The 27,596-nt window shown below is 43.0% G+C and overlaps 1 protein-coding gene across 1 annotated transcript in view; it reads right to left on the bottom strand.

The window, feature by feature from the left end:
• Window positions 1–6,325: 6,325 nt before the first annotated feature.
• The window catches only part of TIMELESS (timeless circadian regulator), a 30,435-nt gene continuing 9,164 nt past the window's right edge, over window positions 6,326–27,596 (bottom strand). Inside the window, exons 2-29 of the mRNA XM_004379918.2 lie at window positions 18,865–19,027; window positions 18,555–18,708; window positions 18,318–18,432; window positions 18,160–18,222; window positions 17,764–17,865; window positions 17,425–17,580; window positions 17,064–17,197; window positions 16,605–16,692; window positions 16,148–16,324; window positions 15,543–15,760; window positions 15,222–15,325; window positions 14,918–15,087; window positions 13,247–13,381; window positions 12,995–13,146; window positions 12,226–12,323; window positions 12,020–12,140; window positions 11,712–11,913; window positions 11,301–11,446; window positions 10,541–10,626; window positions 10,333–10,450; window positions 10,161–10,243; window positions 9,785–9,927; window positions 9,403–9,574; window positions 9,252–9,320; window positions 9,027–9,145; window positions 7,519–7,732; window positions 7,284–7,388; window positions 6,326–7,144 (exon numbers count right to left, since the gene is read on the bottom strand). Coding sequence (XP_004379975.1) covers window positions 7,071–7,144; window positions 7,284–7,388; window positions 7,519–7,732; window positions 9,027–9,145; window positions 9,252–9,320; window positions 9,403–9,574; window positions 9,785–9,927; window positions 10,161–10,243; window positions 10,333–10,450; window positions 10,541–10,626; window positions 11,301–11,446; window positions 11,712–11,913; window positions 12,020–12,140; window positions 12,226–12,323; window positions 12,995–13,146; window positions 13,247–13,381; window positions 14,918–15,087; window positions 15,222–15,325; window positions 15,543–15,760; window positions 16,148–16,324; window positions 16,605–16,692; window positions 17,064–17,197; window positions 17,425–17,580; window positions 17,764–17,865; window positions 18,160–18,222; window positions 18,318–18,432; window positions 18,555–18,708; window positions 18,865–18,961 — 3,615 coding nt within the window. The 5' untranslated portion in view covers window positions 18,962–19,027 and the 3' untranslated portion in view covers window positions 6,326–7,070. The remainder of the gene's footprint in view (window positions 7,145–7,283; window positions 7,389–7,518; window positions 7,733–9,026; window positions 9,146–9,251; window positions 9,321–9,402; window positions 9,575–9,784; window positions 9,928–10,160; window positions 10,244–10,332; window positions 10,451–10,540; window positions 10,627–11,300; window positions 11,447–11,711; window positions 11,914–12,019; window positions 12,141–12,225; window positions 12,324–12,994; window positions 13,147–13,246; window positions 13,382–14,917; window positions 15,088–15,221; window positions 15,326–15,542; window positions 15,761–16,147; window positions 16,325–16,604; window positions 16,693–17,063; window positions 17,198–17,424; window positions 17,581–17,763; window positions 17,866–18,159; window positions 18,223–18,317; window positions 18,433–18,554; window positions 18,709–18,864; window positions 19,028–27,596) is intronic.

Genomic DNA, 27,596 nt, shown 5'->3' with positions numbered 1-27,596 from the left:
AAGGATGAAGAACAAAATTCTAGCTCACAAAAAAAGACCAGATTTACTAGCCTGACAGACTAGGGAAACCCCGAGAGTATGGACCTCGGACACCCTTTTAGCTCAGTGGTGAAGTCACTCCTGAAATTCACCGTTCAGTTGGGGATTGGACAGCCTCATAAAACAAAACGAGACTAATAAGCCACAGCAGTCCAGGGACAAGGACTAGAAGGCAGGAGGGGACAGGAAAGCTGGTGATAGGGATCCCAAGGTTGAGAAGGGACAGTGTTGACATGTTGTGGGGTTGTTAACCATTGTCATAGGGAAATATATGTACTAACTGTTTAATGAGAAACTATTTGTTCTGCAAACCTTCATCTAAGGTCCAAAAAAAAAAAGAATTATCTATGTGAGATCAAATTGACAACGGCAACTCAAAAGGTTTGATGCGAAGCCTAGGGGGCTGCGAGTTGAGGATAATGGTGATGGAATAATTTGGAAAAGGATAGTGAGAATAGCAGCACAGCTGGAAGAATGTAATCGATGTCATTAAATTGTACATGTACAACTTTTGAAATGGTGTAACTTTGGCTATGTGTATTTTCACCAAAAAAAAGGTCCTCCAAGGTCAAGGAGAGTGTTGACATGTTGTAGGGTTGTTAACCAATGTCATAAAATGATATGTGTACTGACTGTTTAATGAGAAACTATTTGTTCTGTAAACCTTCATCTAAACTACAACAAAAAAATTTTTTTAAAAATGTCAAATACCTAAATAAATTGACAGATAAACCAAAAAAAAAACAAAGATGATGCAGGCCACACCCCAGAGAAACTCCCTTTACATTGGATCAGGGACGTGAGCTGAGTAAGGGTGTTACATCCCATCCTAATCCTCTTTCACATAATCTAATATTGTCTCATTAACCACAGGCAGAGATTAGGATTTACCACACATAAACGAAAATCACATCAGATGACAAAATGGTGGACAATCAAGTAAGACTGGGAATCATGACCTAGCCAAACCTGATACATGTATTTTTGGGGGACACAATTCAATCCATGACACTGTGCTAAAAGAATGCATTATGCTGTCATTTCCAGACTAAGCACTCCTTATAATATGTTCAATTTACAGGAAAGCAACAAACAGTGCAATTAGAAATTTTAAAAAGGAGTATCTCATCATAGCAGAATTTCTTCACAAAAATAAGATATGAAAATGGGGCTGCAAACAAAAGTTTCCAAGTGGCTCATTTGTTAGCCGAGCAAGGAAAGCTGTTTACAAATAATGAATTAATTAAACTGTATTTGATTGCAGTATTCAAAGTAATGTGTCCAGAGAAAATAAACTTATTAAAATTCTTAGCCTTTTGGTAAGAAGAGCCGCTCAAAAAGTTGATTAGAAGCGGCATCAGTAGCCAATTAAAAAACAAGGCAAATGATTTTGAATGATTTTCCTTGTCTCTTGATGAGTGGATAGATGCTATCAATACTGCTCAGCTGTTTATTCAAGGAGTCGATGGCAAGTATGAAGTGACTGAAGACTTAGCCGCTATGAATAGTTTGCGTTGAACAACTACAGAATATTTTCATAGGCGTTGAGTAAACACTAATTCAACACAACGTGAAGCAGAATATATTAACATGTATTACAACAGATGATGGGAAAAGTATGTATGGCACAGAATACAGCTTAGTTGGACAAATTTACTAAGTTTGTGGAAGGTGTTTAAAGCCTATGATTATTCATTATTATTTTTCATTTATTTTTGGTGGCAACATACACAACCAAACATACATCCATTCACAGTTTCTACATGTAGGCTCAATGACATTGGTTACATACTTCACACTGTGTCATGATTCCACCTCTATCCACTCGTTGTATTATTTATAAGCAGATACTTTGCAAAAAATGTTTGAATCTGTCATTTGTTATTGAACCAGTAGCGTTAGCAGCGAACTTCATTTGCCCTGATGGACTTACCCATTGTCAGTTCAATGAATTTTGTCAAAAATAAAAGCTGGATATCCTGACTTGCACTACCGCCCAGCAGTTTGATGACTTAGTAGTGATAAAGTCTGACTGCAGTTTTTTGAGCTCAGGGTCAAAACTGAACTTTTTCTGTAGAAGAACTGCCCTCGACCATTATTACTGAACACTACATGGCTCTAGAAATTAGCTTTTGCTGCAGACTTGATAAGGTTTCTTAATGAATTCAACCTAAAATTACAAGGCAAAATAGAGCTTACATAGAAAACTTACACTGTGTAAAAGTCATTTCAAAAACTAATTCTGTTTGTAATTACAGGTAATTTCAAGCTATTTTAAACACTTCCTGTGCTGTCAAAAGTTAAAACAAGAAGCAAGATCTCCATTCCTATACAAACTTGCAGTGGATATGTTTTCTGAGCTCAAACTACAGTTTCAGGAACATTTTTCAGACCTCAATGCAAGTGCAAAGGAAATTTCCGTATTTCAAAATCCACTTAACTGTGTAATTGAGGCTTCCCTAGCCTTCAAACGGAAGTGATTAATACGGAAGTGATTAATCTGTGATGTATTGACATGTTAAAGAAAATAGCAAGAGAAGATTCTAACAGAATTCTACAAATGCCTCCCAAGTGATGAATATGCTCAGTTAAAATCAGAAGCAAGTGGCCTGATACCAGCATTTGGCAGATAACTATCTGTATGTGAAAAGATATTCTCAAGGATGAAATTGTAAAATCTCGTTACAAATCAGCATTAACAGGTAAGTATTTGTTATAAACTTGGTTGATAGGGAATACTAACTTTGTACCCTAAAGGAAAAGAATGCCATTCTTCTCACATTAGTAGACACGCATTACAAAAAACTGTACTCAATTATTGTTATATTTTGATATTCAGTAAACAATTTGCGGAAATTTATTTTCTTGTTATGTAAGTACCTACAAACAGGGGCCTATCTATGGAAAATAGCGCCTAGGGCAATTAGTGTTAAATTGCTGAATAATCTCTCACAGCGGGCGATGGAAATTGTGATGGCCAATAGAAATTGTTCATTGGTGCCCCACCTCAAGTGGCGCACAGGGCACGCACCCTACCTGCCTGCCACTACCCAACCCCCCTCCCAGATAGGCCTCTGCCCACATAATATCCTCAATTTTTCCTCTTGGCCCACAAAACTTAAAATATTTACTATCTAGTCCTTTACATAAAAAGCTTGCCAACCTGATAGAAGCTTACACCTTTAGAAGCAAAAGAAAATAATAAATTAAACCTGAAGTTAGAGAAAATAGTAAAAGAGATAAGATAAAAGCAAAAATCAAAACACGTTACCTGTGAAGATGACAGAGCAGGGAACTCCAAAATCTGTCCCTCCACAAAAGTAATGGATAAGCTGGCAAAAAAGTCCAAATCAACTTTTTTGGAGCTCAGAATCTAATCAAAAGCTTATAGAAACCAGGGGAACACTTACTCAAGAAAGAGATAAATCTTGGTAAGAGTTCTGTAATATTTTAAATTACTCTGGTACCATTCTCTCTGCTCCCCAACCTGGCGGTGGCCCTGAAAACAACAGCCTGCATCCCTGGTTTGTACCTAGTACTAGAGGGAGCAAACACACCCTATTATGAAAGAACTGAGGTTGGTTGTTTTCAACTGTCTGGTGGTTCCCTGAAGGACCAGCTAAAAGGACTTGCCTTTATTTTGCCTAAGCAGCTGGGGCGGGGAGCATTTATTGAAAACGTTTAAAGGCAAACGTATTAGCCACTACCACCTGGCGTGAGGGATAACAACGGGGGCAAACAATTAACTGAAAAGTCTTGAAGAAAAGGCTGGGGAATAAGGGATTTGAAAAGCTCCCATATATTCCTGGGAATCTAGAAGGCCACACGCATGCCAGGGCTGAGCTCAGGCTCAGAAAAGAGCTGAGGAGGCCCTAGCTCTCACCTCTTGCTGATCTTCAGGCTCTGTGCAAGGAGGAAGTGAAGGTTAAGGTAGAGTTGTAAACTGCCTGACTGAGTGTTGAAGGTGTGCCCCAACACACACACAGAACTCATCTGCAAAGACTGGGAGTTTTTGTTTTGTTTTTGGTTCCAGGGGTTTAAGGAAATCTCTGATCCAGCAATATGTGTCTACAAAAGAGTCACTATAGATTCAAAGACACAAATAGGTTAAAAGTGAACAGATGAAAAAAGACAGTCCATGCAAACAGTAACCAAAAGAGAGCTGGAGTGCCTCTACTACTATCGGGCAAAATAGACTTTAAGACAAACGGTTATGGGAAACAAAGAAAGACATTATGTAATGATAAAAGGGTCAATCATCAAGGTATTACAATTATAAACATATACACCGTCCAACACGGCACCAAAATATATGAAGCAAAAACCGACAGAACGGAATGGAGAAATAGACATTTCAACAATCAGAGTTGATGATTCAATATTCCACTTTCAATAATGGACAGGACAACTAGACAGAAGATCAACAGGGAAATAGAAGACTTGAAGAACACTATAAACCAGCTAGACCTAATAGACATATAAAACACTCCATTCAACAATAGCAGAATACATATTCTTCTCAAACACACATGGAACCTTCTACCTTAAGGAACTAAAAAAGAGCAAACTAAACTCGAAGCAAGCAGAAGGAAGAGAATAATAAATATTAAAGTGAAGATAAACAGAGAATAGAAAAACAATTAAGAAAAGCAATGAAACTAGACATTGGTTCTTTGAAAAGATCAACAAAACTGACAAACCTTTAACTAGACTGATCAAGAAAAAGAGAAGGCTCAAATTACTAAAATCAGGAGTGAAAGTGGGGACATTACTATCGACCTTAAGAAATAAAAAGGATTATAAGGGAATAGTCTAAATAACTGTACTCCAATAAATTAGGTAACCTAGATGAGATGGACAAATTTCTAGAAAGATACAAATTGCCCAAACTGACTCAAGAATAGAAAATATGAATAGAATTATAACAAATAAAAAGATCAAATTAATAGTCAAAAATTTCCAACAAAGAAAAGCACAGGATAAGGTGGCTTCACTGATGAATTCTCGCAGTGTTTAAAGAAGAATTAACACCATGCCTTTTCAAACTCTTAAAAAAAAAAGACAACTAGGGAACCTTTCCTAACTCATTCTGTGAGACCAGCATTATACTGATTCCAAAGCCAGACAAAGATGCCACAAGTAAACTGTAGTCCAATATCCCTTATGAAAATAGACATAAAAATCCTCAATACAATAGCCAAAGGAATCCAGCAGCATATTAAAAGGACTGTACACCATGACCAAGTGGGATTTATCCCAGGAATGCAAGAGAGGTTCAACAAATGAAAATCAATCAATGTACTACACCATGTTAACAGAATGAAGGAAAAAACAAACCAACCACACGATCATCCTAATTGACACAGAAAAAGCATTTGACAAAATCCAACACCCGTTCATGATAAAAACAATGCTAGGAATAGAACTGAACTTCCCCAACACAATAAATGGCATCTACGGAAAACCCACAGCTAACATCATACACCAAATAACAAGTGTTGGCGAGGATGTGGAGAAAATGGAATCCTCATATACTGCTGGTGGGATGTAAAATGGTACAGCTGCTGTGGAAAACAGTTTCGTGGTTCCTCAAAAAGTTAACCACTGATGACGCAGTGGTTAAGCACTCAGCTGCTAACTGAAAAGTTGGCGATTTGAACCCACCAGCTGCTCCATGGGAGAAAGATGTGCAGTCTGCTTCCATAAAGATTATAGCCTTGGAAACCCTATGGGGTAGTTCTACTCTGTCATATAGGGTCATGATGAGTTGGAACCAACTCAATGGCAATGGGTTTGGTTTTGGATTTATGTCAGAAAAATTCAACTAAAGAAGTTAATAAGCAAAAGTGCCATGAGAAACATTTTACATGAGAAAGAAAAAAAAAGTTAAGCATAGAATTTGGTAATTCCACTTCTAAGTATATACCCAAAAAACCTGAAAGCAAGAACTCAGATACTTGTACACCAGTGTTCATTGCAGCGTTATTCATAATGGCCAAAAGGTAGAAATAACCCAAGTGTCCATCAACAGATGAATGGACAAAATGCGGTATATATGTACAATGTATATATGTACACAATGGAATATTCAGCCTTCAAGAGAAATGAAGTTCTGATACTTGCTACGACATGGATGAACGTTGAAAACATTATGCTGAGTGATATAAGTCAGACACAAAAGGATAAATATTGTTATAATCCCACTTATATGAAATATCCAGAATAGGCCAATGCATAGAGACAGAGGTTTATTAGTGGTTACCAGGGGCTTCTTCCTGTTGCATAATATGGTTACCCTAAAGATTTATCCTAGACAAAGGATCTTGAGGTGAGTTTTTGTGTATTCTATGAAGGAAGGCGTAAGAAAAGGGAGGGCTGATAATCTCTTTTAACTCTAAGTACAGTTCTTCTTCCAAGAGCACAGCAGGTGGAGGGCTGGGGGACTTGGACAGATTGGCAAGCCAGACCAAGGGTGGCTACTTTTAATTTTACTTGTTTAATTCAACGCAAACCACAAACACATTCATCAGCTGGAGATTACTACATTCCAATCCTACATCAACTGTAGGAACTGGCCTAAATCTGGGGTCTAGGAGGTGATCGTAGGAAGGAAATGAGTATGGGGGCATTTATTGCCTCTTAAAAATGGTGCAAAATCCCCACCTATCATGAAGTCATAAAGTTCCTGTCTGGTGCTGTGACCCACCTCCAGCAGAAAGCCAAAAGGAACGGGCCAATTAGGGGGTCCAGGGTACCCTCTATATTTCACTCACTCACTCATTAGCTAAGGGGCTCTCACAGTCACCAGTATAGAGAGATAAGAAGAGTAAGTTTCCAGGGCATATCGATAAAACTGCGAGAAACAAAAGATGGGTGCAGAGAAGTCCAACCCTGTTGCCTGAAACTCCTGGGCCCTAAATCTATTGCTTCGGTCCAGTAAGAGTGTTCTTGGCTCCTATATGACCCTCCCAACTCTGACTTAAATTCATCATCTATAAACCAGCCTGTCTCTACCCCTAGGCTCTGGATCTTCAGTCGCTCTCATCTTCATCCTCAATGTGAAACCGTTTCTTCTTTTGGATTCCTGAAGCTCCCAACTCTGGTGCTATAGGAATGACAGGGGAGAGAGAAAGAATATCTAAATACATTGAGGGGGAAGGAGGGTGGTGGAGTTTGTCTCCAGGATTTAACAAAAGAGTGATAGAGAGACGAAGACAAAAGTAGGTCCCAATCAGAATGCCGACCTTTGTTCCTGCCCTCATCTTCCTCCTGTTCCTCATCACTGTCCAGCAGCTGTCGCTTCTTGGGTGCTGCCTTCAGCTGCTCTTTCCCATCAGTAGCCCCTTCCTCTGAAATGGCCATAAGAGGTATAAAATTAGGGAACTGGGCACTCACTTCCTGAAAATACCCTATCAGCCCTGTAGACCAACATGGTCGGCACATAGTAAGTACTCAACAGACGAGCAGTCCTGCTCTTACCTCCCGGGGACGCCAGGCCTGCTTTCTTTTTACGGGCTAACAGGAGGGCCCTCAGTGCTTGTGCTCGGTGCTCCTCATCAGGCCCTTGCTCTCCAGGGGCTTCAAGTTCTAGCTCTGGGTGCAGCTTTTCCTCCTCCCTTCGTTGACTCAAAGACGCTGCTACTCTCCGGAGATAAGTGGGACTTAGCTTGGCTGGAATTCGCCAGAAGGTTTCCTACAGGGGCAAAGAAGGTGAAAATAACAGCAACGGGAAAGGATCACTGTCTAGTTTGCCAGATTTTGATAGCATTCACTGAATAAATATGACCCTACATTGGTGGTGAAGATCTACGAGGGCTGTGAATTTCTCTTATTGCTCACTTATCTAATATATACCTAATGTACAGCACAATGTCTGCTATATTAAGAGGTTCCTAGTAAATATAGTTGTTAATTGAATGAACAAATGAATGCATCCTAGGGACTGAAAGGTGAATAAGACATGATCCTTGCTCTCAAGGAACCCACGATTTAATAGGAGAAAGAACAGATGTGCTGTAACACCATACAATTGGGGATATATCAAGGGAATGAACAAGTCCCAGCTGCCAAAGTGATTATTTTTGCTTAAAGGGTTAAAGGGTTACAGGAACTGCTACTCAGAAGAGGTAGTCTTCTACCTCAACTGAGCTGAGTCTTAAAGGTTGGGTTCATCAGAAAGACAGGTATGTGTATGTGTGTGTGTATACAGAGCCTTCCAGTAGAAGAGGCAGCATGATCAACCACTTGGAGGCATAAAAAGGTCTGCTTTTGGAAGATCGGAAGTAATATAGGATGGCTATGGTGTAAAGTAGATATGTGGGTGGCGTCGCAAGGCTGCAAAGGCCCATGGGCCAAGGCCCAGCATGCCACTCTGGACTCTGTCCTACAAGCAGTGGGGAAACATCAAGTGCTCTAGACAGGGGAGTGACATAGTCAGAACAATATTTTAGAAGCATAACTCTGGGGCAGCATGGAAGATGGACAAAAAGAAAGAAAAGCCTGGAGAGAGGAAGATTAGCTGCTGCAGGAATCTTGGTCAAAAATGACAAAGCACTCCTGACATTCACCCTGCAGCCAAAGATTAGACAGGCCCATAAAACAATACGAGACCAAAGGGGCACACCAGCCCAGGGGCAAGGACTAGAAATCAGGAGGGGGCAGGAAAGCTGGTAATAGGGAACCCAAGGTTGAGAAGAGAGAACGTTGACATGCCGTGGAGTTGGTAACCAATGTCACAAAACAATATGGGTACTAATTGTTTAATGAGAAGCTAGTTTGTCCTGTAAAACTTCATCTAAAGTACAATAATAATATAAAAAATTAATGTAAAAGGTCTACAACATAGAAGGCACTCAATAACGGCAGTCATTTAAAAAAAAAAGATATGACAAGGCAAATGCACTCATGAGGAGGAAGGAATGCATTTTGGAGGTAGAACCAACATGCCTTAATGACTACCTGCTTGGCAATGTAAGTGGTGTGCTTACCTGCCCAGAGGCAGGGGGCCGAACCCCTAGCTTGCGCAACAGCTGCTGAAACTGTTCATTTTCCATTGCTTCCTCATTTTCTTCTGTCAATGGCACCAAGGGAACTGACTGGGAGCAGCCTGGGACAGGGTCAATAGTCATGGAACTAGTCCTCCATTCCACGACCAGTTTGCCAACAGCCGCCAGTGCCCCAGCCCTCCTAAAACCATCATTCTGTCCACTTACTGTCCTCTTCCCGATCATCTGCTACTCGAATCAGGCAGTTCTGGAGCCATAGGAGGGGAGCAGAAAAGCCTAAGGGAAGGAGGAAAACTTACATTTGGCCCCTTCTCCCAATGCCTCCATCTGAGACATCTCTCCCGACCCAAGCCGTCACCTTCCTGAAGCAGGTTTTGCCCAAGGTCTTCAGTTGGGAGGACTGAGCTACCCTGGGCTTGATCTACTCCCAAGCCCTCTTCTTCCTCATCTTCACAATTTTCCTCTGACAGGCTCTCCTCTTCTTTGATATCTTCCTGGCAAAAATCTTTCAGAGACTCCTCTCCACTGGGCTAAAATTCATTGGAGTGGGAAATGAAAAAAGGAGGCAAGATGAGGAACTAAGTGGAGTCCTCTGGTTTCTGTCCACCCCACTGGGAGAACCTAACCACTCGGCAAGGCTACCAGAACAGCCTGAGATAGGGAGAATCTGCGTGAGTTACTTCTGAGGAGCACTTCAGGGGCAGTGGCCCATGTAGGCAGAGCAAGGATGAGATTGTTACCAAGCTGGAGGGTGCCAACTTCTTCCGGCGTTTCTTATACAGCTCCCGCCGCTCAGTCACCAGCCCCAGGGCCATCAGCTTATCCACTATTCGGGCCCGTGAGCGTTTGGCTGTGATGTTCTTCATTATATGACCCAGGACATCTATAGAGAAGAAAAGTGTGACTTCCCAACAGCAATATGGGAAAGGGATTAGTAAAGAAAATCAGAGGTCTTTGGAAAGAATCTAGCTCAATTCACCCAAAAATGACACCTCATATATAGTAAATGGACAGGAAAAATGGGATAAGCCTTCCTTGAAAACAGGAGGCAGGAGGGAGAAAAATGGACAGCTTAGCTCTCAACTCAGAGGTTCCATGAACTTCTACGTCACTTACCATCTGAATCCTGGAACTCCTCAAAAAGCCGTTGCAACTCCAGCTCCTGATCTTCTGTCCATAGCACAATATCGGTTCCTTTCCTGTTCAGGGAGGTGAATAGTAGAAGATGGGGCTCAGGGAGTGAAAAGAGGACTCCCCATCCCAATTTCCTCCAGAGTATGTCCTCTACCTTTGGAAGTCCTTGACACTGTCAGCCAGTCCCAGCCGAACCAGATGGTGGATGATCTGCTTGCGTGTTCGAGGAGCAGTAGGCAAGTGTGCCAAGATGGCGTCTACCACATCCTGACCTGGGTTGGAGAAGGAGTGAGGCAGTAAAGAGGGGCCCTAGAGCTCAGGCTGCTTTCCTTATAAGCTCTTCAGATCTCCACGCCTCCTACCTTCCACATCCTTATGGGCGAGGTACAGTTCCCGAAGCTGGGCCTCCTCCTCTGGACTCCACATAGTGGGTTTGCGACTGGAAGACCTTAATGACAGAAGGGTCAAAGGGAAACATGTAGGTTTCTGGCCCAAAAGGAGGAAACCAAAGGCCCTCTCTACTCAGTTCTGGAAGGAAAAAGTCACCAAGACTAGAGGAATAGCACGAAGGGCGATGCAGGTAACTCAAAGGAGTGAGTTAGCAGAGGTCGACGGCGTGCTTCTTTCCTCTCACTCTCCTCCCACTTAAGAACCCAAAATTCAAACTAAGAGATTTTCCAGGTTGGGCCTATGGAACCTCACACTGCAGGGACTGAGGGCATTATGGGGAAAAGAAAGGAGAGGAGCTGAGATTCCATGGGAAAGAGATAAACATTTCTGTGAATCCTTATGGTTTCCCAGCATGTTTTGGGACACAGCACATACGGATTCTCTCTGGGGGCCAGCGCACTCCCAACAGTGACCACCTCATGAAAGAGGCTGGCAGAATAAACCCTTCGCTGGTGATGCTAGTGAAGCAGGAGGAAATTAGCCAGAAGACTTAGGCTCCAGCCCTTATTCTTCTCTTGAATGACCTTAGGTAAAGCATTTCACCTGGGCCTGTTTCCTCACCTATGAGACGGAAGGAAAGGTTGGACCAGATGATCTGCAAGCTCTTCCAGCTTTGATAGCCCGTGACTATGTCCACCCTTACTGCCCATCTTTCCCCAGACTCAAGCTTACCCGCCATCCAGGGAGCCATAGCCCTCGGTCATCTCTCGAACCACAGCTGTGTTCTTCCAGAACAGCAGCTCCACGAAGGCTTTTGGGTTGACTGCAGTCAATGCAAAGAACTTGGCCAAAATGTACTTGGCAAAAGTCACTAGCTCCTGTAGGAGAGGGAGGCTGTTTTGAGGCCTCTGGACCAAATGTATACATAAACCTGGTCCTATAGATATTTTCTCTACATCTGTTCCCAGCTCCCCCTCCTCACTCACACTCTCTCTTAGATCCTTCCCCATGCAGTTCCCTCACAGCTCTCTCATCTCCCAGCCCTTGACACCCCTCAGCATCCTTTCTCTCCTGAAGACTATCCTTTTACCACCCCAGGACTCTCATATTCCTCCAGACACCCATTCCGTGGTATTCCCTCACTTTGTAGGCCCCAGCGGCAGGGTCACTAAGCAGACGATTGAAGAGGCAGAAGAGTGAGAGCTGGAAAAGCAGGGCTTCCATTTTGAGGTCATGGGCCAGCCGATGCAGCATCTTGACAACACAATGGTTAGTGTGGGCACTATTCTGCTTGTAGCTCCGCAGCAGCAGCACGTAGGCTCGGACCACGGTTGAGCATGCAAAGCTGTGACAACACAGGGAGGGAGAGGATGTCAGCACAAGAAAGACACTGCTTGTCTTCAGGGCTCCAGTCACCACCCCGGGACCAACTGAGTCCTCTCGGCACGCACCGTCTCAGGTAGTCCAGAAAACTGAATTCTTTCTCCGACACCTGGACCACTTGCAACTCCTCCTCTTCCTCTTCTTCTTCCTCTTCCTCCTCTGCCCCTTGTTCCTCTGGCTCCTGCTGTCCTGTAGAAAAAGTGGGGACGATTGGATCTCCAGTATGCTAGAGAAGAGCTGGAAGGAAACAGGTGTGAAGGGAATGGAAACTCACGGGGAAGTGGGGCAGAGAGGATTTGTTTCAGCAGCTGGATCTCTTCCTCTGGGGAAATGTCTTGACAGCCAAACACATCTCCTTCTGGCCACACCTCCCTGGGGCACGGAGAGAAAAAAGGCTTTAGCCAGAGGGAATCTGAGGTATAATTTGACCTGGGAGAAGTAATTTAGACTTATTTCATTTGTCAGCCAGAAAGAGAATGCAAATTGCTACCCCAAAGATGAAACAAAAACTCGAGGAAAAATTTTCCTTATACGCCACACGGCCATGAAAATCACAGAAGAACAAAATGCGAACAATCTAAATGCCTGACGCTTGATTAAGCAAATGTACAAATTCACACAATGGTATTTTACAGCCGTTAACAACTCTCTTATAGAAACATACCTGATGAGAAATGGTGCTCACAATATATTGAGAAGTGAAAAATAAATCAGCATGTGCAATATTTCATTTTCATAAAAGAAAGTATATATGTATCTATATACAACACAAAGGGGGGAAAACACTCTGGAAGGTTACTCATCAAAATGTTAATAATGGTTATCTTTTTTTTTTTCCTGATTAACTGTGCTTTCTGGTTGTTATCAAAAACAACAACCAACAAACCAAGAAAAACTCCCCAGGACCCACTGCTCAGTATTGAGCCCCAGGATTCTGATGGAACATCTCTCTTTTGAAAACTGAGAACCCTGTACCACAGCGAGAGCTTCCCTACCCCAAAAGCCCAGGACCTGGGTCTAGGAGGGTGTGGCAGGGTTCTTACCGGGCAGACCTCAGGAGGCTCAGGGCCTGTGGGGCCTGGCCAGCCAGGAGACAGTCTTGGATCCGCACCATGGCTTCTGCCCGCTGCTCTTCCACTGGCACCTCTGAGGCCGCGTCAAAGGGAACAACGGAGTCCAAACTGAGCTCAGGAGCCTACAGAAGGATAAGGCTATGGGAGCAGAGAGGAGGGAAACCCAGACAGCCTACCCAGAGCACTACCCTCAAGAAAGACAGGGCTTCTGCAACCACCTACCTGGGCACAGCACTGTAGTTGCTCAGTCAGTGCTGGCCACATGGCCTCCAATTCCTCTGGGCTACATGGGACATTATCAGAAGCAACAGGCTGGTCTAGGACCTTCTTCTTCTTCTTCCTCTTCTTTCGTTTGTTCTACGGGGAAAGAACCATGTAAAGATGGCAGGAGGGCCAAGAGGCCCTATTACAAAATAAATTAACTAGACAGATCAATAAATAGGTAATGACATTACAGTGTGGATAAGGGCTATAATAAGATGTCATATCAAAACACAGGAACCTCACCAGAGAAGGTTTCCTAAAAGCAGTGATATCTTAAACAGAAGCCTGTAAACAGATTAGCTATAAGGATCGAATATAAGAAACTCTACACGAAAAGGCTTTGAAAAATGTGAAGCACTATGTAAATTTAACCTATAATTATTTCTGTTAAAAAGCAAGAGAGTGAGAGTCAATACCCAAATCCTGCCTCCCCTCAAGTCACGGCTGTGAACCAGTTTTTGGTGTGGGTCCTCAAAAGGCAAATAAGATGGACTGGGAGGCCCTTGGGGTCCACAGTAAAGAAAACGCATGCTCTCTTCAAGTAACTTACAATCAGACACACGGGAGGTTAAGGGCATAAGCTTTGGAATCCAAGCAGATCTGGAGTTGGGGTCTGACTCAACCACTTACTAGAAAGACCTTGAACAAGTTACTTAACCTCCCTGTGCAAATTTCCTAGGGCTGTCACAGGAATTACATGAAAACCTCAGCACAGTGTCTGACACACAGTAAACACTCAATAAATGATAGCACCTATTATTACTGATAAGGAGCCTGGTGGTGCAGTGGGAAGGTGTGGCAGTCTGGCTCCGTAAAGATTACAGCCTCGGAAACCCTACGGGGCAGTTCTACTCCATCTCATACGGTCGCTGTGAGTCGGAAGTGACTTGACAACAATGGTTTTTTGTTTTGTTTTACTATTATTGATAACACAATAGAGCCTTGAGTGTAAAAATATACCTTTTAGCAAAGACTCATTTAGTACCACTGTCTCTTTCAGGTCCAGTTCTGATAGAATTTTTAAGCTTTGTAGTAGAATTATAGGAAGGTTCTGGTGTAAAACCTTTTTTCTTTTTTTAACAAAGCAAAGTCCCTGTGTCTCCAGGATATAAATTCCTTGAAGTTTTCGTCTTGTCCCATACTTTTCATCTATTATTTCATTTTAGGCTCGTGGTACATCCTTTAATAGGAGAGATATTATAATTCCAATTTTAGGGATCTGGAGACTGATGTGAGCAGTGACTAATAATATGGGACTAGATCCCAGACCTTCTGACCTTAAGGCTCTTTCCGTCTCACTACAATGCTGCTGATGTGTAACTGTGAAATATTACAGCATAATTATTAAACTCTAAAATTATGAATCCCCAGGGTCTATGTGCTTGGCACATAGTAGGTATTCAATTAATGTTTGCTGAATGAATTAAGATACTTATGGTATATTAGGGGTTAAGTTAATGTGAGAATGAAACTATGGTAGACTTGCATCGGCAACACAAACCTTTTTGCTCTCTTAGTGTAGAGTAATCCTAACAGATGAGCTTAAGCTGCAGAAAATGTGAGGAGAAAGAGTCCCCTGTCCTTTATCCTCCCCTACAGCTCTTTCCACATCCTGGGGTTGCCCATTACCTGCACCACCAGGTTCCTGCGACTCCGACAAAATCGCTCCAACATCTTGAGGAAGAGGTGGGTTGTTTCCACCAGGTCACGAAGGAAGGAGCGGGGCTGGCATCTCTCATCAAACTTTCGGAAGAGTGCCAGGAATAGTTCTCGGTACTCCATCACATAGAAAATGTTGTCTAGGAAAGGGGAAGAGAAAGAAATGAAGGGACTGGTCTGGAAAGCTTGGGAGGAGGAGAGATGGACGAAGTTGAGAAGAGATTCTGGTCAAGAGATGGGGAAGGCTAGGGACAGGGACCAAGTCAGGTCTCACTCTTGATGATGCGGCTGCTCTCCCTCACAGCCTCATCTGAGGACATGTCCATCTCATTCAGTGTGGCTAGCAGCTCCTGATAGGCCTTCAGAGCCAGATGCATCCTGGGAAAGGGGTGAAATGGAAGATAACTTAGGGCACTGGCTCATGGAAACAGCACCCCCCTAAAAATCTATTCCACCGAAAACAGAATGACCCACCCAGTCCTTGCCTCCCCAGCTTAATCACTTCAACCCTGAAACAGGGATAACATATCCAGAACTCAGGCACTCAGAGTCTGGCCAAGATCCCCACTCTGACCCTAAAACTCATCCCACTCACCTGCGTGCCCAGGAGACGGCTTCCTTGCGGTCGGTCAGCATCATTTCATAGTAGTTGGTGAGGTTCTGCTCTATGAAGTGGAAGGTACGGACGCTGAGGGTCTCAGAAACTAGGCCTGGCCGGAAGGCAGCAGCTCGGTTAAAGGCCATGAAGAAAGCCAAGGCCCACATGTAGTAGGTCTCATCATGCTGCTGAGCTTTCTCCCGAAGTAGGTAATCCTAAAGTCCAGAGAAAAAAGGCCATCTCATGACCTCAGAGCTTTTAACTTCTTCCTGTCCTGTGATGGTGGGGTGGACCCTGGACACCATGGTAATGCTCTAGGATTCACAATGTCCAGCTCTCGAGTCTTCTCAGGTCTCTCCGTTATTTCCTTCCTCTTCCCCTTGGGCAATTTCTCCAGAGCCTTTTTCGTCATGCCAATAACACATTCCCTCCTGACATCTTCACCATTTCTCAGGGGCCCCTAAACCCTTCCCACCTACTAGTCCACATGCCAGGGTCAGCCTCCCATGAGCTCCTCCTAGGCTGCCCCTCTTACCCACCATTGATGCCACTGCCTCCCTGTTCACCTCTCCACACATCCTGTACCCGTCCGAGGCTCTCACCTTCACTGAGCCCATGAGCCGGTTATAACAGTTCTCCAGGAGCTCAGAGCAGAAGTCTCTGAGGAAGAGTCGCACATTGAGGGCAGAGCGGCGCTCAGAGGACAGCTCCCGGGCAGCCTGGCGACATTTAGGTACCCTTCGCCGCTGCTTTCCCATATCTGAACTGTAGTTTTGGAGCTGAGGGTGAGTAATGGGGAATTAGAATTACTCCTAGCCACCACCCTCCCCCTGCAGCTCTTTCTAGATTTCTGGTGCTACAGTTTTCTCAGAAGAAACTCTTAGAAGGTTCTCTCCCTTTGGTGCTAAGCTTTAGTACATGTAATGCCAAAGGCATTATTTCTCTTACTGCCTCCAACTTTCTATACCCAAGTACACGGAAGCTTTAACTTCAGAGAAGCTTACCCTTCTTAGGCCCTAAACTCCACAATGTTCCCACCCCAGGTGTGAGCAGACTCACATTGTGAAGACCTTTGTGAAAGATGACATCCCTCTCCCCAATGGATTTCAGCCCCTGGACAATGTAGGAGCCCCCAAATCGAGAATGCCTGTAGAAAAAAAAAGTTCAGGGTGATTCCTTAATTCTCTGGAAGATTCATTCCCATTCTCTTTCATTAGCACATCGGAGCATGTTATAATTGTAAAACGTTGTCAAGTCACAGAGCCTTGGTGGCACAGTGGTTAAGAGCTCGGCTGCTAACCAAACGGTGGGCAGTTCAAATCCACCAACTGCTCGTTGGAAACCCTATGCAGCAGTCCCGCTCTGACCTATAGAGTCGCTATGAGTCAGAATCGACTTGACACCAACGGTTTTTCTGGTTTTTATCCAGTCACATTGTCTTCAAGAATTTGGCCCAAGGCTCTCAGCATCCCAAATGCAGGAATGGGAACATGAGTAGAGCAGCTCTCTGCCACTCACCTGTTGCTTCGCTGGAGGGCTCGAGTCTTCTTTTCTGCCATCTCTCGGTGGCGCAACACCTCTAGTTCTGCCACATCTGTGCTCCGCTCCTGAGCTACGCGTCCCTGCCCTACTCCTGCCAGCTGCGCAGGGTTCTAGATTTGCAAAAAGGAGTGAAGAGTCAAAAGGACGATCATTCATTATCCTCAGTTCACTTCTACTGCAGATGGAAAGAGTGAACAAAACAGGACCATTGATGAGAACCCATACTCATGACATGGCTGCTATACCTGTAGATACCTGAGATAATCCAGCTGTTGTTACAAGAACAATTCTGGCCACAGAGCAGGAAAGTACATGGATGGAGGAGACAGGGTCTCACCTGGTCACGGAACATAAGGGAGATAATCTCTAGCACATGTAGGCTCCACTGCTGCTCAGCGGGTGAGCTGGCCAGGAAGAGGAGCAGGTCGTCCAGGCCACTGAGGTGAATCGCCCAGAGAAGTTGGTCATGGACACTGGCATCATCATCGATACTCTGAGCAGTGAGTGGTGAGGGGAGAAAGGGAGGTCATTCAGTTCTACTGCCCTGCCTTGATGATCTCCAACTCATTCGTTCCATGACCAAGGTTCTTCCCCCAGCCTTGTCAGAAGACAGAGAAGCCTAAAAAGGGCACCTAAACCCAACCAGCACATAATTCAGACTACCCAAGGCTCTCACCTTCTCCTGATCAGGGTCAGCTGGGACATGGAGAATATTTCTGACCAGCAGCAAGATCCGTTCAATCAGCAAGTTGTCCTCTTCCTGCCGTTCCTCCCAGCCCTGGTGACAAGAAGAAGATTAAGAGGAAGAGACTCCCTGCGGAAGGCAGGTGGCATCTACCATGGCTGGAGGGCTGGGGCACAGAGGAGAATCAGCATTAAGAAGCAAGAAGAGGAGGAATTCAAGCAGTCCTGAGGCAGATAGAGGCTATAGATTGGACTACCATATCCCCAAAGACTAGAATCACATCTCCAAACTCAGCATCTCCTTACAATGCCCAGTCTGGGGCTCTGCTCGGAGGAGATGCAAGGTGCCAGCTGGCCTGTGGATTCTCTAAGGTGGAGACTGACTCACCAGCTGAAGCAGCTCATACAGGGTTTCACTGAGGACTCCAAAAGCCTTCTCACTGGCAAAGGCCTACAAAATAGGGGAATGGGCCTTAAGTAGCGCCTGCTCACTCCTCTCCTACTCCCCTGAAACTCTGCCCCAGGGTCTCTGAAGGAAAGCCTCACCTCTTTGTAGGCCTGCAGGTAAGTTAGCACCTGCAGAAAATGGTGCCGGAAGCTGGGCTCCTTGGGCACACTGCCGAAACAGAGCAAGGCTGGCTGTGTCAAGTTCACCATCAGCCTGCAGAAGTAATGAAGGTAGGAAAAGTTGTATAGTTCCTCACCAAGCACAAATACCAAAACCTGCCAGCTTGAACACCAAAGGCTGGCACATGGGAAAACATAAAAGGCTGGGGAATCCACCTGACAACAGCATCAAAGAGAGGCTTATCCTGGTGGTGTTGGATAAGGATGGGTAGAAGGTCACTCTGCAGGATTTGGGTTGCCCCCAGCTGCTGCCGCACATCTCGAGTCTCATCCTCGTGCCTCAAGTAGCGAATCAAATCCTTTATGCTCTCTTCAGGGATTGAATAAGACAATTACATGGAATCCTGCAAGGAGCTCCACCCAGGCCCATGTGCTTTTCATACCCATGGCTTGAGAAATTCAACAGACCACCTCAACTGAAGCAAGTTTTTTTTTTTTTTACCTGTTTCCTCAATAAGGTACTCACCTAAGCAATCTGGTTCCTTGTGGTAAGTGTCTCCCTCCAAGTACCCAAGGGCACTACATGTAGCTACAAGTTCACAATTCATCATGTACAAGTCCATACAACAGTAGGCCAGCCAACAGAGAGGTAAGGAAGATGGAGACAGGGGAGACAGAAGTGACGAGGTCTGCAGAGACAAGCAAAGGTAACAAATGTAGGGTTCTCTCCATGATAGGGAGAGGGGAAAAGGACAGGGCCCTACACTCCAGGGTATTCTAAACAGAATGCCTCACTTTGGTTAGAACTAAATGTCCCAGGGAACGCTTTTAAAAAAAAAATTATTTTATTTCATTTTTTATTGTGGTAAATATATAGGTAATAAAAGATTTGCCACTTCTACAGTCTTTACATGTACAGTTCAGTGACATTAATTATGTTCATCACGTTGTTCAACATCACCCTTAACAGAACCCTGCTCAGTGTCCCTTAATTATTGCGTCTTCCGTTTCCTCTCCAGGGAAAGCTTTAAGTCAAGGCTCCTACCTGATTAAAACCAAAGAGGTTACAACCTAAGAATTAAGCACCTGTGCCCCCAGACACCCTTTTAGCTCAGTGGTGAAGTTATCTCCGAGGTTCACCGTTCAGCCTGGGACTGGACAGCCCCGTAAAACCAAATGAGACTAAACGAGGTACAGGAGTCCAGTGACAAGGGCCAGAAGGCAGAAGGGGACAAGGAAGCTGGTGATAGGGAACCCAAGGTTGAGTAAGGATATTGTTGATGTGTTGTGAGATTGTTAACCATTGTCATAGGGCAACATGTGTAGTAACTGTTACATGAGAAACTATTTTGTTCTGTAAGTCTTCATCTTAAGTGAGAATAGCAGCACAATTGGAAGAGTGTCGTCAATGTCACTGAACTGTTCATGTAGAAATTTTTGAAATGGTGTATCTTTGGCTATGTGTATTTTCACCAAAAAAAAGCTTGAGAAGTTAGAAGGTTGACATGTTGTGGGGTTGTTAACCAGTGTCATAAAACAATATGTGTACTACTGTTTCATGAGAAACTATTTGTTCTGTAAGCCTTCACCTGAAGTACAATAAAAAACAAAGTAAAAAATAATAATAACACACACACACACACAAAAAAAAAAAAACAGAATTAAGCACCTGTCCCATACTCTAAACTGGTCTGATAAACTGCAGAAAGTTTATTTCAGAGCAAAGATAATCTAGTAGAAAGAAAGGTTGGTTAGAGAAGTGCATCAACACAGAGATTTTCACTCTCAGAGAGCTGGCCTCAGGGAGGGGTGGAATGGGCTTCTCTCTCACTCAGTATTGCCAGACCCATTCCCTCCACCTTCCATAGCCCTTCCACACACACTGGCACAACTCTGTATGCCAAGGGAATTAAGAAAACCCAGCTCTGACCATACTGTGATTCTGCTTAGGGTCTGATATATCCTGGGAGCCCTGAGGCGTTTGTGGCACTGGGGATGTATAGAGAAAGTTCCTTCACTCTTCTCCCCAAAGTTACTCTTAAACTTTGGTAATTTTAGTAGACTCCAGTAGTTAACAGAACGCATGAGGAAAAGGCATAAAAAAGAACTACTGTCACTCTCCCCAGAACCATCTCCTTTTTCTGAAGTGTGTCTCTTTTTATGAAGATCCGTGAACCCTAGTCAAGGAGGCACAGATCCAGAATCCTGGAAGTAACAACAAAGATATACACAAACACATGACAGTGTTTACTCTGCTCTTGTGGAGGATCAGGACCATCTATCCACCTTTCCAGCGGCACTGCTCTCAGCCCAGGACAGCATCCTCTAAAGATCTTTCCCTGCCCCTATATCACCTCTAGCCAGATTCCACCCGTTCTCCCCGACAGGAAGTGGGGAGTGTCCAAGAGCTAAGGTTTAATGCTCGATGTTATCTCCCTGCATTTATGTAACTGGGCCATGTCTCCACCCTGCCTGCTATCCCTCCACCCACACCCTCACCCACCCCCAGTGCTAACCTACTTTCTGACTCTGCTCAGCCCAGCAATACAGACAGGCAGTAACACACTCACTGAAGGATTGAAGGGAGACTCCCTTTGCCCACCTCTTTCTCATCTCCAGACTCTGAGACCTGTGTCTCAGAGTATGTGTGAGATTCCAACTCTCCTCAAAGATACATTCAGCTTTTTTCAGACAGATACACTGATGTGTGCACATATGTACACACACAGATTGAAGGGCTTCTCTGTTTTGTTCTCTCCTCCAAGCAGCAACCTAGGAAGCTAACAAAAATGGACAGCAGAGCAGTCTGTAAAGATGCTGAGTCAGTACATCCCCCTCAGAATGAGACACAGTATCACACTCTGGCACTAAAAGGTGTGAAAGGATAAAGTCTTCTAACAGCAGAGACAAAGAAGAGAAGGTTCCCAGGCAGACAGCCTCACACAGTCCTCCCAGCTGCCCTCCGCCTCCATCTTCCCCAGTTCTAAGTAAGGATTCAGTATTTATAAAAACAGTCCCAGCAAATCAATCAAACCTCTGCTCTCTCAACACATCTCTTTACCTAAAATGCAAAAATAACAGAGGTAGTAACAGCCACCACTCTGGCTACCAAAATGAGGGGAGAGAGGGAAGAAAATAGAAAAGGAGCGGTTCTGGCGGATGTAAGAAGGGAAAAAGTTATGTAAGAGATCCAGGACTTCAGGTTCTAATCCCTGGCAGTTTTGACAAAAACCAGGCTGTGGAGCAACAGGAAAAGCAGAGGAAGAAACAGGTCAGACGACCTATTGTAAAGCTCCAGGCCAGCGAAGATAAGGAAAGCCGGCAGTCTGAGGCCCATTCCCTGGAACTGGAACAAAACAGCAATCGACAGGAGCTTCAGCCCTCACTGGTGAAAACATATTATTACAAAATCAGCCAGAGACAGAAAACAGAGTTCGCCCTCTCTTCATTCAGTTAACTGGAAGCCACTCACCCAGTCTCTCTGGCCTCATCTCCCTCTCCCCGATGACCTGTATCACATTTATAAGATGAGATACCCATCAACCCACCACTTCTCAAATCTGTGGCTTGGCTGCCTCCTCTGATTATCTATCCTTCTCCTCCTCCCAGAAACACAAACATATATGTCCCAAGACACACAGCCTCCTCTTGGCCTCCAAACTTTTGCTCGGTTTATTCCCTCCATCTGGAAGGTCCACCCTCCCTTATCTCCACAAGTTCTAAGCCTATCCGACTTCAAGATCAGCTCCAATGCCTCTCCTCCATGAAGCTTTCCCTGACGCCCTACAGGAGGTCCATCACTATGCATGTACTTCCTCCTCCAGCACTCAACTATTGTCTGTCTTACCATTACAAGATGGATCTTTTCTCTCCTGCTAGATGTTGTCTTATTCATTTCTCAATGCACTTAATTCAGGAAACTTCATATGGAAGACGTTCAATAAAAAACTGTTGAGTGCAACTTAGGGTAACAGAAAAGAACAGTACAATGGTCAGAAGACGGGGTTGAGTCCTGGCCTTACAGCCTACCGGTCTATTCTTAACCAAGTCAATCTCAGTTTCCTCATCTGAAAAATAAGGCAACAGACACTGTGGCAGCCCCCTGAGAGCTGAGAAAATGGGCTTTGGATCCACTGAGCCATTTGGACTCTCCTTTTTCTACGGACCTTTGGGGACTGTGCGGGGGAGTACCTCTTGGATCCTCCGTTTGTTGCATCTGATGACTTCTGACTTTTGTTACTGGCGTACCTCATGCTATTAACTTGTGTTCATCATTATTAGCTCACTTTCATTCTTAATTCAGCCTGGACTTGTTTTCCTTTTTCTCCCTATTCTGGCTCTGACAGAGGTAAGTCTACTTGCTGAGTCTTCGTCTGCTTGCGAGTCCGGGTCTAGGTTCTCCGCTCACAAGTTTGAGTACCTGGATCCCAAGACAACAACCAAGAGTGGTTCTCTGCCCTCTACCGGGACACCGTTAGATGAAATTAATTGTCCACCTGCAGGTTCAGGTTAAGTGTGTCCGCTTGCAGGTCTGGGCACTTTAGCAAAAATTGTTGTCTGCTTGTGGGTTTGGATTAAGCATTTCTACTTAGAAGTCCAGACATTTTGATTCTGACTTTGGTGTGCACTTTTAGTTAACCAGGGAAATGAGGAATAACAAATCCAAAAGTGAAGGATATCCCTTGGGAACTCATGCAATCCATGAGCAAACATTATAATCCTGCTACTCAAAGGGCAACCCAGAGTTGTGACATTTGCCCTTCTGCGCTCTTTGAGTGTCTTCTAGTTTTTAAAGTCTCTGAAACATGTTAGAATTCACACACGTACCTATTCTATCTTTAAGAGGGAGAAACAGAGTTAAAGACAAATGCTCCATATGGACAACTTTGACATGTCTCAACTAAATTTTTCCTGTGCAGTAAATCAGAAAATAAAAATCACCTTTTTGATTAGTACCAGGAGGCGTCCAAAACAGTAAAACTGCTTTCCCAAAATACACAATATTGAAGTTTAATAAAATAGTAATAAAAGTTACTTTCTCAGGCACCTATCACAGCTCCTTCTGTCTCTTCTGCTTTGTTCACTAGCTGTACATCCTGCTGCGTTTCCAGCAGCTGAATTTTCAGAAGATGAGCCTTCAAAACTAGTATCTGAGATTTTCAGTACTAGGATTTAACATCTTCAGCAAGTGAAGTAATCAGAGCTCTAGAGCTAGGGTCTCAATTTTCCAAACTAGAGTCTGTGTGAACAGAGCTAACATACTGCTGCCATTTTTAAACTGCACAATTTTTCTTTTAACTTCTGCTTCTCTAGCCGAAACAGGCTGGAAAGTTACTTTCAATTTTCTAACTGCACAAAGGCTTCTTTGCACACTTTTCATAAATAAGCCTGGATTTCCTCCCTTACAGGGACGCTGGTCTGGGGTTCATATTCAAACACTGTAAGCTAAATAGATATAATTTAGAATCTCAGTAATTACTTTAAAGAAACTAGATTCCTCATCTGTTCGTCTTGTGTGAAGTTAAATATAAGCACGTTTACGTGGTTTTTTCTATTTGTCTTTTTCAAGTTTCCTGTCTTGTTTTGCTGACTTTATCTTCTACCCAGTTAAAATGTTAACTGTTACAAGGAAAAAGGCAGTTTTAGCTCTTCTGGAATTAAAACTTAAATAATGTATTCTGAATGTTTATATAGTTAAGAAAAATTATACACCAGTATTTGTTTCCAGGATTTTTCATGAAAAGTATCAGAGAAAATAGTAACCCCCAACATTTCAGTTTCTTTTGTAGTTTGTAGCATTGCCTAAAATTTTTCTTTTTATGTGTGTTTTAGGTGAAAGTCTACAGTACAAATCAGTTTCTCATTCAAAAAATTAGACACAAATTGTTTTGTGACATTGGTTGCAATCCCCGCAATGTGTCAGCACTCTCCCCCTTTCTCATTATACCCCGTGTCTGTTTGTTCAGGTTTCCTGTCCCTTCCTGCCTTCTCAGCTTCACTTTTGAGCAGGTATTGCCCGGTAGGTCTCCTATGCTTGACTGAACTAAAAAGCAAAAGATTCAGACTATATGAAGCCAAATTAACTACATACGATTTGGGTCAAAGAAGCATTTGACACTCAAAAGCCAAGTATATCCAAATGACCTTCTATTTCGTCTGGAGACTATGCTTATTGAAAAAGAATAAATCTTTTTGGACTTGCCAGCTGAACAAAAAACTAAAAACTAAAATTCAAGCATCTGACTGACCCTCCGGCCCACGAAGAGACTTGGACTGAAATTCAAACATTTTTCTCCTGGACAAGAAGACTACACCCACGGATACTGCCTACATTTCCCAAGATTTCTGGACCAGGTCTGTATACTCTCCATACGAAAACAGCTGAAATCTTTGAACTGTGTTTTCTTATTTTCATTATTGTATTTCTTATCGCTATTCTATACTACATCATTTATATCATGTCTAACTTTACACCTAGTTACTCTTTGTTTAATTCTTACTGTCTTTGAGGTCATCTATCTAGTTCTACTGACTTAATCTCATAGAACGGTAGGGAATTTAAGAAGAGAAATACCTGCAGTCATTTTTTTAGTTATTCTAGTCATACTTTTTATTATAAGTGGACTCCAGTTTTAGACTATCATGCCCTGTTTTAATATATGTTCTTTCCCTGCAAACCTATACCCCTTGCCTTTAACGCTACTCATATATTAATCTCATCAAGCGTATATTACCCTTTATATACCTCAGTGATTATCCTATTTCTAGTAACTATATTGTTATATTATCCGTTGCTTTAGTATCTTATTATTAAGGTAAGCTATTGAAGTCATTACTCTCTGTTTAATACGCATTGCATCTGAAATAGCCTTTTATTACATTTTAGTTCACAAGAGTTCATTATTTAGAAGCTTAAGTAATACAAACCACTGAAGTAGTTACACTGTTTAATACTCATTACATTTGAGATAGTTCTAATTTTATCAATTTAAAATCATTCCTTTGTAATCTCCAAGTCTTTTAGGTTTACGTCTTTAGGTGAAAGTTACTTATGTTGACATTATTGATTTTCTTTCCATTATTACAGTAGTGTTAATATCAGTTATTCAACTATCCTATTACACAATTTTATTTTAATAGTAATAATTCTTTTTGATTTGAGATCATTGTGTTTAATTGTCATAGTCATCTAGTACTGCTCTAACAGAAATACCACAAGTGGATGGCTTTAACAAAGAGAAGTTTATTCTCTCACAGTTCAGTAGGCTAGAAGTCTGCATTCAGGGTGCTGGCTCCAGGGGAAGGCTCTCTCTCTGTCGGCTCTGGTGGAAGGTCCTTGTGATGCATCAGTTTTCCCCTGGTCCAGCAGCATCTCAGCGCAGGAACCTCACGTCCAAAGGACGCGCTCTGCTCCCAGCACTGCTTTCTTGGTGGTGTGAGGTCCCCACTCTCTGGTCGCTTCCCTTTCCTTTTATCTCTTGTAAGATAAAAGGTGGTTCAGGCCACACTCCAGGGAAACTCCCTTTACATTGGATCAGGGATGTGACATTAGTAAGGGTGTTACAATCCCACCCTAATTCTCTTAACATAAAATTACAATCACAAAATGGAGGACAACCACACAATACTGGGAATCACAGCCTAATCAAGTTGACACATATTTTGGGGGGAAACAATTCAATCCGTGACATTGACCAATTAGGACTAGAAAGAATTGCACTTGATATTTTTGCAGTTTACTTGATACTTACAATCAATCTCTCTCTCACAGGCTTATTACATTATTATGAAAAATAATCTCTTAGTTTTAGAATTTCATCTTAATGTTTTTGCCATTTTCAAATTAAAAATAACTTCAACTTATATACTTAATAGCATTAAATTAAGCAGTTTTATGGAAGTTATTACATTTCATTTAATATTTATCATGTTAGAAATAGTATTGTTTCTCAACTATGATTTATTCCTTAGTACGGCTTTCCTTTCATACAAGTAGATAAGGTTTTCTTTTACTATAACATTTATTATACTGTTAGTTTACATTTTTAAGAGTTCTATTTCATACTCTTGATAGAAGCTACTTAAATATCCTACTAATTCTATCACGTGATGCTGGAGATTGATTGACACAGTGGCTGCAACAATGGGCTCAAGCATAACGACGATTGTGAGGATGGCACAGGACCAGGTAGTGTTTCATTCTGTTATATATATAGGGTCGCTGTAAGTTGGAACTGACTGGACGGCACGTAACAACAACAACAAATATCCTACTAATAGAATATAATCACTTATTTTGTGTGATGGTTAAGGTTGTGTGTCAGCTTGGCTGGGCCATGATTCTCAGTGGTTTGATAGTCGTACAATGGTGCGATCACTTCCATGATGAGATTTGATATTATGTGGTCACCTCCATGATGGGATCTACTGTGAACAGCCAGTCAGTTGAAAGGGAGTTTCCTTGGGTGTGTGGCCTGCACTGAATATAAGTGGATATTCTGGCAAAGCTTGCAGGCTTTTGCTCATTCTGGATTCTGCAGCTGCCTCCTGTTCATATGACCTCCAGTTCTTGGGACTTGAGCTAGCAGCTTACCTGTGGTCTTGCCCGATGATCTTTGGGATTCATCAATTTTCACAGCCTGTGAGCAAGAGCCCTGCTCTCCGACCTGCTGATCCTGGGTTTGCCAGCCCCTGTGGCTACGTGCATCAGGAGAAGCCTCTATCCTGACCCACAGGCTTCGGACTTGCAGCCTCTAGAACTGCGTGATCCATTTCCTTGATACAAATCTATCTATCTATCTATATATGTATGTATTTATACCCTTTACTAGTTTTGCTTCTCTAGAGAACCCAGCATAAGACATTTTGTTTAAGTTTATCATACCTGTCTACCAATGCAAGTAGACATAAAGGCCAATATCACTGCTATTTGTATAGTTTCAATAGCAACACCTTTAATTACATGGAAAGACAATACTTTTGTAAAAATAACCCAATCAGTAGCCAAGGGCATCAATTCAACTCAATATTAAATCTCCAACCATAGTTAATAACTTTTGGACCCATTAACTTCTCCGTACAAAACAAGCTAACTCCTCCTGTAATAATTTTAAATAGTATCCAAAAGGTATTAACTTTTAACTACACTCTAAAACTCTAACTAAAAACCAGTTAGCTTTATTGCTTATTGTTATTATAAAATACTTAATCAAAAGATTTTGACCTCACACAACACACACTACAAGGGAAGTCAGCACA

This window comes from Trichechus manatus, unplaced genomic scaffold (assembly GCF_000243295.1).
Source record: "Trichechus manatus latirostris isolate Lorelei unplaced genomic scaffold, TriManLat1.0 scaffold00069, whole genome shotgun sequence".
NCBI classification, from domain to species: domain Eukaryota; kingdom Metazoa; phylum Chordata; class Mammalia; order Sirenia; family Trichechidae; genus Trichechus; species Trichechus manatus.
The sequence above is the reverse complement of the archived record's forward strand: the minus strand, read 5'-3'. Positions and strand labels throughout refer to the sequence as shown.